At 53.9% G+C, this 12,141-nt stretch overlaps 2 protein-coding genes across 2 annotated transcripts in view; both read left to right on the forward strand.

Annotated features, from left to right (window-relative positions):
- Nucleotides 1-12,141, forward strand: part of LOC115492522 (uncharacterized) — a 152,864-nt gene that overhangs the window by 24,850 nt on the left and 115,873 nt on the right. The gene's annotated exons all lie outside the window — the stretch shown is intronic.
- Nucleotides 1,624-2,541, forward strand: LOC140681578 (olfactory receptor 14I1-like). Its single transcript, XM_072921511.1, has one exon. It carries the CDS (start codon nucleotides 1,624-1,626, stop codon nucleotides 2,539-2,541), a length of 918 nt encoding a protein of 305 aa, XP_072777612.1.

Genomic DNA, 12,141 nt, shown 5'->3' on the forward strand with positions numbered 1-12,141 from the left:
CCTGGGATTGCTGTAAAGGTCAGGAGATTTCCTGAGAGTTTTTTCAATTTTCTCCTTGGGGAAGGATGGGAAAGTTGGGGTCTGTGACAAAAAGATTTTTGCTTTTCATATATTTTTCATATATTTGTAGTTCTGTAAATTACTATTATATACTTATAAAACTGTAATCCTTACCTAACTGTATTAAATTCTCAACTCTATTAAACTACGATTATATACTTAATATAATGATAATCCTTAATTAAATCAAGTACGTTTCCTTGCCTTTCTCTTAGATTTTAGAACAATAAGCTGACTGTCTAAATACATTACTTTAATACTATATAGTATTATTATCAGGAAGATGACCTACAAGAAGAACATTTTGGGTTCTGAATGTGAGCAGTGATAACAAAAATTGGGGCAAAGAAGTGCTTGAATCTACTCCAATAGGTTGAGCCAGAGATGTGTAACTGGGGCAACTGAATCTTCTCTTGGATGTTCCTGTTAAATATCCTAATTAATCAACATTAATGAATTGCTGAAATCAAGGTTTGATTGTTCTTCATCCCCACTGGGACACCTGGAAGCTTCAAATAAAGGTCTGGTTTTCACTTTACTGTTCTAAGACTCTTGCAAGTGTTTTTTTCTCATTTGATTATAAGCAACAGGGGGATGAGAGAAGCAGAACAGGATTTGCAATCCCAAAATCACAGAACATTCTGAGTTGAAAGGGACACACAGGATCATCAAAGGAATGTTTGAACATTTACAGAGACTCCAGAACTGTGACTTTGGGTGGTCAGTCTCTCTGCTGGGAGCCTCCCAAAGGGCCTTCAGCCACTCCTCAGCCCTGGACAGCAGCAGCATCACCTCTGCAGGGCCCAGCAGGGCTCTCCTGAGCTGCCCTTGCCCAGCTGCACACAGAGCCTGCCCCAGCCAGGGCCCTGCACACAGGCAGGTTTCTGTAGGGCCGGGCCGAGGGCACACAGGGTGGGATGGGCTCTGTGAGCGCTGGCAGGGACAAGGCACCTCTCAGGAGGGGATGTCCAGGCCCAGGGAGATGCTCAGGGAAACAGAGGGGGGCTGAGCAGAGCAGTGCTGGGGGAACAAGCCCATCCAGCCCCTCACCTGCCCTCAGCTACAGGGAATCCTTTGCCTCTCACATCTCTCAGTGGCAAACCCTGAGTGCAGCAGGACTGCTGGGGATTTCTGACCTCAGAGAGCCAGCAATGATGTGTGGGGAGGAAAACAATTCCTAAAACCAACTCCTGCCATCTATTTCCCTTAGAAGTGTGAGTGCAGATGGTACCAAGGCTTCCTGCAATAGGAATTATTCCCCTGAAATATCCTGAATATCCAGCCTTGTCCCTCTGCCACATGGCCACAAGCCCCAGGCAGCGGGGCAGGGATGGCTCCTCGAGAGCCCCCAAGCACAGGCCTGGCTGCTCCTGGCACACTCAGCCAGCACAACTGGAGCTCAGGCAGGGACCTGGGTGGAGGTTTTCCCAGAGCAGGAACAAGGGTGGGTGAGTCCCAGCAGGACAGTCTGCAGGGAATGGCCCAAGCCTGGTTCATGGCAGCCTCTCCTGACTTGTCCCTGTCCTTTCTCCATGAACAGGTGCCCATGTGCAGCCACCGCAAATGTCCAACAGCAGCTCCATCAGCCACTTCCTCCTGCTGGCACTGGCAGACACGCGGCAGCTGCAGCTCCTGCACTTCTGCCTCTTCCTGGGGATCTCCCTGGCTGCCCTCCTGGGCAACGGCCTCATCATCAGCGCCGTAGCCTGCGGCCACCACCTGCACACGCCCATGTTCTTCTTCCTGCTCAACCTGGCCCTCAGCGACCTGGGCTCCATCTGCACCACTGTCCCCAAAGCCCTGCACAATTCCCTCTGGGACACCAGGAGCATCTCCTACACAGCATGTGCTGCTCAGCTTTTTTTCTTTATGTTCTTCATGTCAGCAGAGCTTTCCATCCTTACCATCATGTGCTATGACCACTACGTGTCCATCTGCAAACCCCTGCACTACGGGACCCTCCTGGGCAGCAGAGCTTGTGCCCACATGGCAGCAGCTGCCTGGGCCAGTGCCTTTCTCTATTCACTGCTGCACACAGCCAATACATTTTCCCTGCCCCTGTGCCATGGCAATAGCCTGGGCCAGTTCTTCTGTGAAATCCCACAGATCCTCAAGATCTCCTGCTCCAAATCCTATCTCAGGGAACTCAGGCTCATTGCTGTTAGTGTGTGTTTGGTATTTGGTTGTTTTGTATTCATTGTTTTCTCCTATGTGCAGATCTTCAGGGCTGTGCTGAGGATCCCCTCTGAGCAGGGACGGCACAAAGCATTTTCCACCTGCCTCCCTCACCTGGCCGTGGTCTCTCTGTTTATCAGCACTGGCCTATTTACTCGCCTGAAGCCCGCCTCGATGTCCTCCCCATCCCTGGATCTGGCCCTGTCAGTTCTGTACTCGGTGGTGCCTCCAGCCATGAACCCCCTCATCTACAGCCTGAGGAACCAGGAGCTCAAGGCTGCAGTGTGGGCACTGATGACTGGGTAGTTTTGGGAACATTAAACTGCCGGCCAATTTCTGCAAATCGCTTGCAATAAACGTCATCTTTGATACTTCTTGGTTTCATTTGGGACGATCTTTTTCTCTGTAACACTCATTTAATTTTGTACTCAAAGAAATGTAATTTTTGTGCCATTTCTCATTTTGTTTCTTTCCTCCTTCCCTGTGCCCACAGACTGTGTCAATGAGGGGCTGTGCTCTCGGTGGCTTTCAAGGAACTAAAGGATTTCCCAGCAGAGTTTTCTGCAGAGATGCCCTTTTGTTGACTTCTCTGGAGCTGCAGCAGCAATGTCTGTGTGCAGAGCTGGGGGCAGATCAGTGCTGGCACAGCAGCTCTGCTCCTGCTGGCCACACCATTCCTGATCCAGGCCAGGAGCCATTGGCCTTCTTGGCCACCTGGGCACACGGCTGGCTCATGTCCAGCCTGCTGTCCATCAGTCCCTGCAGGTCCCTTTCTGCCTGGCTGCTGTCCAGCCCCTCTGTCCCCAGCCTGTAGCACTGCAGGGTTGTTGTGGCCAAAGTGCAGGACCCGGCACTTGGACTTGTTAAACCTCACCTTGTTGGGTTTGGGACCTATGCAGAGCCCTCCTACCCTCCAGCAGATCAACACTCCCAGACAACTTGGTGTCACCATGGTTCCATGAGGCCCCAGAGTGTCCCAATGGTCTCCATGACTCCATGGGGCCTCCCAGTGTCACAATGTCCCTTTGGTTCCATGGGACCCCTTGGTGTCACAAAGTCCCTTGGATCCTTGGGCCCTGCAGTGTCACAATGTCACCGTGGTCCCCAAGGCCCTGCAGTGTCACAGTGGATCCTTGGTTCCATGAGGCCTGGCAGGGCAGCAATGCTCTCCTTGGTCCCACAGTGTCACAGTGGCCTCTTGGTCCCCAGGGACACTGTCAGTCTGTGGTGGTGGCGGCACAACTTTCCCTGGGAGTGTTTTGTGCTAACGGGCAGAGCCACGGGAGCCCAGCACACACACACACACACGGAGCAGCTCGGCAGTGAGGACACGGGAGGGCCCAGGCATGGAGCTCCAACGAGGGTTTATCAGGGTCTGACGCTCCAGGGCTCTGGGGGTTAAAGACAAAGACAAAGGAGGGTTTAGGGTGTAAATACGGGAAAAGAGGGGCTGGAGGAGAGCGTCAGGGATCTCAGGGTTTAGGGGTGGTACACAGGGAAAGGGACTAATAGGGAATGGCAGGGTTGATAGGTGGGCACATAAACCAATGGGAAAATAGGGAAGGGAGAACTTGCTAGAACATGAACATATGAGGGTAAAAGGGATAGGAAAGGCCAATGGGCCAATGGGGAGGACAGAACTGGGACAAATTAACACAGTGCTGCAGAGCTCCATGGGGGAAGTTTCTGTCCTCACCCTGAGCTGTGAGGAATGCCCAGAGCCTACGGTGCATTTCTCCAGGGGATCGCTTTTGCCCTCTCCCCAGTAAGCTCACAGGCCTCCACACACACACACTGGAGATGTCTGGGGCCATTCATCATTTCTGTGCTCTCAGCACCAAGGCAATGGACTCTGGCACTGCTCTGAGTTCAGGCCCGTGGCAACCATCCCTGGCCATGGGGCTCCATGGAGCTGCTCTCAGGAAGCTTCCCAAGAGCTGGGGAGTGCCCCAAAACTTCCTCAGGAATGTGAGACACCCCAGCAGCTCCTCATGAATGTAGACTATTCAAACACTCACTCAGTAATGGGCTCCCCCTATCTTAATCACCCCCAAACTTTGGCTGTCTCATTCCAGACCCCACCCCACCTCCCAAATGCCAACCTCTACCCATTCGACCCCTCCTGGACATCAAGACCCCTTCCCAAGCTGTACTTCCCCCATTTCACACCTCCCAATCCCCATCCCACCCATCCCGCCCCACCCAATGCTCATCTCACCCTCCTGATTTGCATCCCACTTTGCCCAATCCCCTTCCAACCCAATTTCACCCTGAGAGGTGGTGGAATCGAGTAATTTTGGGGTGCGATTCAGCAGTTTTTAGTGGCACTGAGTGGTTTTGAGCAGACAGATCAGTCCCTCTCATCTTTTGGAGTGCCAAGAAATAAAGACAACTAAACCAAATAGCCCCCGAACTCCCCCATACCCTCACAGATATCTCCTGGAACCCAAAACTCCCCAAAAACACAAGTAAGATGTGAGGCTTTAGGTGCCTTTGATGAATTTGTTGATTTTTACCCCAATTTCCTGTTTTTTGAATGGAGGAAAATAAAAGATAGCAGGAACAAAAATAAAAGGAACAGCAGCCACTTCCCTCTGTGTATCACAGGGAATGTGGGTCACCAGGGCTCTGACCAGGGTGGGTCCTCTGATGGGGATGGAGCTGGAGCAGCGCACGAAGCTCTTCCTGCAGGCGGGGTTCTCGCAGGGCTTCCCTTACCGGTGCCTCCGCTGGTGCCGGGTAAAGAATGAGCGGTCTGAGAAGCTCTTCCCACACCAGGGACACTCGTAGGGCCTCTCCCCGGTGTGGATGCGCCGGTGGGTGACGAGGGTGGAGTTGTGCTTGAAGCCCATCCCGCAGTCGGGGCAGCGGAAGGGCCTCTCCTGTCTGTGAATCCGCTGATGTACAAGGAGATGGGAGCTGGTGTGAAACCTCTTCCCACACTCAGGACACTCGTAGGGCCTCTCCCCAGTGTGGAGCCTCTGGTGGACAATCAGGTCAGACCTGTGGCTGAAGCTTTTCCCACATTCCCCACACTCGTAAGGCCGTTCCCCAGTGTGGATCCTCTGGTGGCAGATCAGGTTGAAATTCTTCCTGAAGCTCTTCTCACACTCCGAGCACTCGTAGGGCCTCTCCCTGTCATGAGGCTGCTCCTGGACCACCAGCTCTGATCCCTGGCTGAAGCTCTGCCCACCTTCCTGGCACTGTGTGGGTCTTTCCTCCTCAGATCCCCGTGATCTGCGTTTGCAGCCCCTCCTCCTGTGGGATCTCTGGGGCTTTTCCTCAGCCTTCAATTCCTCTGCCATGGAACCGCTCAAAACAGCCTCTTCCACGAGGTTCTGCCGTGGGGATTTTTCCCCCCTGGTCTCCATCCTCAGCTCCTGCTCTGGGGTAGGAAGGACAAGGAGAGGATGGGATTTGCCTCCGTGCCAGAGGGAAGGGTAAGGAGATCCCCCCAGTGCGTCCCCGGCAGGAGGGCACCGGCAGCGGGGCTGTCCTGCAGCCGGGGGCCGTGCTGGGCTGGGAGATGGAGCAGGAGAGAGGGGGAAAGGGGCACTGACTTCATCCTCACCTGCCTGGGGGTCCTGGGGCATCTTCCTTACAGCCTCCTCCTCCATGCAGCCAAAGTTTGGGAGTGGGAAATCCTGGTGTGGGGAAAAACAAGGTGTGAACACCTTGGGTTGGGGATTCCTCCTGCCCAAATCCATCTCCAGAAGTCTCCAGGTGTCCATAAAAACCTCCAAAAATCACGAGTTAATAAAAAAAGCCACCAGGAGTGTCCGATTTCCAGTCTCATTTCTCTGGGGTTCTGGTGTCCCCTGTCTCAGGGCTGCTGGGGATCCTCATGGGCCCTGGGGATCCCCCTTCTCCAGGGTCCTGCTTAGGGATGCTGGGGGGGTTTTGCAGTACAAGGGTCCCCCTCTCCAGCCTCCCCCCAGTCCAGGCATTTGGGGGTCACCCCCTCCCCATCACCCTGTCCTGGTTTAGGGCAAATTTGGGAGAAAACCCCCAAAGAGAGTTTTCTAGAAAGCAGATTCAAGCGGCCTCTCCCCCAACCAGTTTGGGAAAAGATTTCCTAAGAGAAAAATAAAAAAAACCCTGTTTATTTAACAGGCAAAGCATTCACCAGCACAAAACATGAACAATATTAAACAATAAAACCTGTTGTTGCTCCAAAAGAGATGACAAACTCAGAAAGTCCCTCCGTGGGCTGTAGCTCGGCTCACTCAGTCTCTGATCAGTCCCTCCATGGCCCAGGCCCAGCCCGGTGACCCACAGGTGTGAGCTGCTGGTGCTCTTCTGGTGTTCAGTCCAGAGCAGGTTTAAACAGCTCCAAAGAAAAAGAAAAACCACAGCCCAGGGAACTTCTCTGCCTCAGCAAACTAAAAACTAACTAAAAGCAAAGGAGAGCTCTGTCCCGCTGTCTGTTGGCAGACAACTGATACCTCAGGTTTAAGTTTTTCTGTTCTGTTTCAGTGTGCAGCTTCTAGCTTTAGATTAAGTGTTCCTGGGATCTTTTCACAGGGTGGTGAAGACAAAACAATCCTGTTCTAGCTGGAGAGTCAAGGACAATCTCTTCAAACTTCAGGCCCAAAGCACAAACTACAGGAAAAGCATAGGGCAGGCAAGCAAGGAGGATGAAAGTTCATAATTTGAAGCTATTAATTGGGCCGTTAAATCCTGTATGCAAACGGACTAACACTTATAAAAATGTGAGCTCTCATGACCAAGCCCTCTTTTGCTTCCATCTCGGAGGCATCCGGGCAGAGCCCGACCCTGGCTCCGGTACTGCCGGGGTGTGGCCTTTGAAGGCACTTCAATAAATATCCACTTTATTCCTCTTGGCTCCGTCTGGCCTCTGTCCCAGCTCCTTAAGGCATCTCAGCAGCCCAGGAGCCGGAATGTGGAGGGGTGAGTGCAGCTCCTGAAAACAAACTGCGCGCTTCTTCCTCCCCCTCTTCGCTCTCAGAACCAGCCCTGAAGGTGCAGAACTCATTTCGGGGCCAAACGGACCAATGGGGGTACGAGCATCGTGAGGTCACCCCAGGACAGGCCCTGCCAGGCTCAGGGGTCCCGTCCCCGCCTCATCTCCGGCTGCCGGGGGTCCCCCAGCTCCGCTATCGCCCCTTCCCCTCTGCCGCCCCGGGGGTCCCACGTTCCGCAGCCCCGGCTCTCACGGGGATCCCCAAAACCAATGTCCCGCCCTGTCAGCACCGGGCCAGCCCCGCGTGGTCCCCCCGGGACCCTCCGAGGGGCGATCACAGCTCCTCTCCCCCCGAAAAAGCTCCTCTTGGGGAGCCCGGAGGGATCCGGGGCTCGGCATCTGCCGGCTCCGAGCGCTCTCCAGAAAAATCCTCCCGGAGACCCCTCGATAGAGCCGGGGCGGGCTCGGCCTCCCCCTGCCCTGCGGCTCGGGGCTGGGGCGATGCTGGCGGGGCAGGGGGTGCTGCAGCCCCGGCGTGCGGGCGGTGCGAGCGGCGGGATTCTCCCGCTCCTGCTCCCGCCGCTCCTCCTGTCCCTCCTCCTCCTCCCGCAGCCCCTCCGCTCCAGCCCGGAGCTCTCGGGCACTTAAGCCACAACAAGCATACCTTGTGAACAAAGGAATCACCCTTAAAACTACACTATTGCATATTCATATATCCTTCATGGTTATGCATACATTCTATTTAAAACAAGAAACTCTTGTCTGTTATATGCCAACTATTTCCTTTAATCCCCATAGCAAGGCCTGAAGAAATTAGCTTCTTCTGACAAGAAAGCCATAAATTCCTCTTCTCTGGAAGATTTAGGCGTTCTGTGATGGTTACGTCAAAGCGAGTCTCTCATTCCTTAAAATAAAAAACAAAACACATAAGGAGTTTCTATTTTAACTACTAAAGCTTCATTCTAACTACAAAACTACATTTACCATGCTATTAAAATGTTAATACAGCACTACGAATCAAACTAACATAATACATACAGTAACTCTGCGCAAAGAGCCATATATTATGCGTTTTTCACATTGGGTGCCTCCTGGATTGCCCCCGGAAAGAGCCCATCTCTGCACCAAGCCACGTTTTTTCATTAGTAAATGAGGTCTTTCTTTTTCTGTCATCTGTGGTTTCTGCAGCCCCGGCTGCTGCTTCTGGTCTTTTAAAACTTTAAGAATATTTTTGTACAAGCACAACTGACTTGATGTATATTTTACATAAGCACGAATTATTCCATAACATGTATTACAATGGGGCTGCAGAGATCCCCCTGCAGGTCCATGGGGATGCAGAGATCACCCCGCAGGTCCGTGGGGATGCAGAGATCCCCCTGCAGCTCCGTGGGGATGCAGAGATGCCCCTGCAGCTCCATGGCGATGCAGAGATCCCCCTGCAGGTCCGTGGGGATGCAGAGATCCCCCTGCAGCCCCTGGAGGAGCCAGGCTGGAGCTCGGGGATGCCTGAGAGGAGGCTGTGACCCCGTGGGCAGAGGGGCCCCGCTGGAGCAGCCTGGCCTGGCAGGACCGAGCCCGTGGCACAGTGACCCACGCTGCAGCACTTGGAGGGGGCTGTGCCCCAGGGGATGGACTCGGCTCGGAGAAGTTCCTGGAGAAGTCTCGGCTGGGAGAGAGCGCAGGGTGCAGCAGGGAACGACTCCTGTCCCTGAGCAGAGGGAGAAGCCGCGGGGGATGAGCTGAGCACGGCCCCATTCCCTGTCTCCTGCCCTGCCGGGGGAGGAGGTGCAGCTGGGAGCAGGGAGGCGTGGGGAAAGCTGCATTTAAGGCTCTGCACTGACTTCTCCTCATCCTGCTCTGAGTCTTTGGAGTTTTCTGCCAGAAATCTCTCCCCTCCCCCGCTCACCCACAGGGCTTTGGGCAGGTTTCCCTTTTTAAGGGAAATCAAAGCCAAGCACCGATGCACTAATGAGGGGCAGGAGAAGGGAGGCTCCCGGGCTTCCCGCAGAGCCGGAGGCACGGAAGGCGCAGGGCCGGGAAAGCCGTGGCGGGAGGTGCGGAGAAGTTTGTTTGTGTGGGCAGCTCAATCCCGCCTCGGGCCCGGGCCCGTCCCGGGGCTGTTGCTCATCTCCGGCTTTGCCCTCACGCAGCGCGGGGGGCCCTGAGAGCGCGGGGCGAGTCTGGGCCGTGCGCAGAGCCCGCCCCGAGCTCGCTGCCATTGGCCGCTGGTGCCGTCAGTCGTGGTTGCGGCGCGCTGATTGGTGGGAGCGGGGCGCAGCACGGCCCCGGCGGCGGGCTGAGGGCGGCCGTGGGCGGGCAGCGGCGCCATTGGCGCCGGGAGCGTCTGTGCGGGCCCGGGAGCGGCGGCAGCGGCCGGAGCGCGGTGAGGCGGCGTCGGCGGAGCTCGGAGGCGGCCCCGGCGCAGGTGGGAGCCGCGCTGGGTTCTGCGGGGGCTCGGGGCTGGCTGCGGGCGGAGGGGGCGGCAGGGGGCTGCGGCGGGTCGGTGGTGCCGTGTCCGGCCCGTGCTGGCCCCGGGCTGAGGGCGCGGCGGGAGCGGCTGCCCGCGGTCTCCTTCCCGCCGGGGCCTGGGCAGGAGCCGCTGCCGGAGCAGCGCTGGCTCGGGCCGGCTGCTGTGGGTAGGACAGAGGGGGCTGCCCCGCGGCCGGGAGCGTGCGGGGAAATTCCCGTCGCCGGAGGTTTCTGTGGCCGGAGGAGAGCGAGGAGTCCTGTAAAAGTGACTTTATTGCCGAGCAGGGGGAGAGGCCGTGGGGCATTTGCCGTGCGCTCTCTGCCATGGTTGTAGTCCGCAGCCTCCTTTTTATCCTCATTTTCCCGGCCGCATCTCCCTCTGCCTTTGCCCACGGGCTGAGGTCCTTGGAAGGTTCAGACTTCCCGATGCGCCTGCTGCCTGTCCTTGTTAATATGCACCCTCCTTTTGTATACCAGCCGATATTCATGGCTCTGTTAAGTCTTCTGTTCTCCTGGAAGTTCGGGAATTTAGCGGGACTTTGAGAAATTGTGTGGCTCAATTTGTGAAATTTATTGGAACTGATGGTTTCCCCCGTAGCTTCCTTATCTACAAGTGCCTGGCTCTCTCTCCAGGCAGATTCACTCTTTGACTCTGTTTTGTTCTTCCCGCGTCCTCTTTGGTTTTGGGATTATTCTCGGTGCCCTCATTCCCTGTCCTTTTGTAGCCGTTTGTGGATCAGGAGGCCTGGCTGCCACCTGCATCCCCTGGCTCAGCTGCTGGATGAGCTGCACTGCCAAGGTGTGGAGCATGGTAAAAAGATGAGAGTTGCTGCAGCACAGAAGAGGAGAAGCAGCATTCGTTTAACCCCTGGTGTGCCGGGGAGCCATGAAAGTGTGTCCCATTCCCATCCTTTCCATGTTTGGACCAATACATAAAGTCTTCACCTGCTTACTTTGTTATCTTCCTCAGGACTTTACCTTTGTCGTCTCTTTGCCAACAGCAGTTTGAATCATTTAGTTCTCCACAAACTCCTCCTTTTTCTGCTCACAGATAATCTGATCCCATCCCCTGGTGAAATGTTGTGTTCCTCTTTCAGTGGATTGGTCAGCAGGAAGGTCAGGAGCTGGAGCTGTCTGGGTGCTTCTTCTTTTGAGGACAGCTTTTAATCTAATGATGCCATTGAAATGATAAATGGGTTCTCTGCTTCCTGATATGAATTGGTTTGGGTTCCCAGGGGCTGGTCCATGGTGTTGTAGGATTTGTTCTGGTGGCTCTTCATCTTTTCCCCATTTCTGGGTGCTCCCTCAAGCTGGGGCTGCATCAATGACTGCATTTTTCTAAATACATCATCAAATACTTGAATTCCAACTAATTTCCCTGAACTTGTTCTAGCAAAAGCCCCAGTGCTCTGATACACCCTGTACAGCACAGACAGTGACAGCAGATGTTGGAGTGGGCAGGGGGATGATCTCCCCCTTATTTTAGTGAAGTTTTCACAACATTCTCCATTTGCTGTTTCCCTTTGCAGCTTCACCCATTTCTGTTTCAGAGTCAGATCCTCACCATGGGCTCTGCCTTCAGCCCTGCAGATTCCATTTGTGCAAGCAGGCAGAGCTTGGGGTGAGGGGCAGAGGGAATCAGCCAATTCCTGCCCCAGGCAAGAAGAGCCAGGTACATTGTCCCCACTCTGCCCCAGCAGTGCTGATTTGCATTTCTAAAGCTCCTCCTCGGGTGCCTGGAATGCAGCTTCTCTTCCAGAGCAGCTTAAGCAGGCTCACATGTGCCCCCTACAACCTGCTGCTTTTTTTTTCCCCTTCAAATCCTCTGATTAATGTTTATGAGTTAAAAGGGCACCTTTAAATCTCTTCTAGTTTTGCAAAATGCAGCCCAAAGGTGAATGTCAAAAAATCCTGACCAAAATTTTGGCGTCACTAAAAGCGAAACAAAAACACACAAAAAAGTTCCAAGGCCATTAATTTTTTTCTCGTTCTTCTCAGAGTAAAAACCCATTCTCACATCCCTGACCAAACCTAACCAGCGACATAGAAGTAGGATTGTTTTGAAAAATATTCTCATGCTATATACTTTGCACTGAAGCTGCAGGAAAACGAAAAACTCCACCAATATGTTTAGTGTTAGAGTAAAGGCATTTCTTGATTCTGGCCAGGATGTGCAACAGAAATCATTCCATCCCCACATAGCCCGGGTGTGCAGAGAAAATCGTTCCATGATACGTGGGTTTTACTCGATTTTTCCCTAACTTAATACAGTCTAAAGCAATCTAAATCCATTGGTTTCATGTTCTGTAGTTTCAAGTTGTGCAGATTTCTTTGCTTCAGCTGTTAATGAGGTGGGAAGTGCTGGATTTCCTTCTCAGCCTTTTGCAGACCAGGTGTCTGCAGCCCTGGCAGTGTCTGGGGTAGGTGTTGGTTGCTGTTTGCTGCTGGGGTTGATGTTTTGCTGCTGGGCGTTATCTTTGTGGGTATCTTTTGGGCCATTCCCAGTGTGT

The sequence above is a fragment of the Taeniopygia guttata genome, chromosome 37 (assembly GCF_048771995.1).
Source record: "Taeniopygia guttata chromosome 37, bTaeGut7.mat, whole genome shotgun sequence".
Lineage (NCBI taxonomy): Eukaryota > Metazoa > Chordata > Aves > Passeriformes > Estrildidae > Taeniopygia > Taeniopygia guttata.

Bases quoted from the DNA above. Each gene is read 5' to 3' on its own strand.
- LOC140681578 (XM_072921511.1), top strand. From the start codon at position 1,624: ATGTCCAACAGCAGCTCCATCAGCCACTTCCTCCTGCTGGCACTGGCA.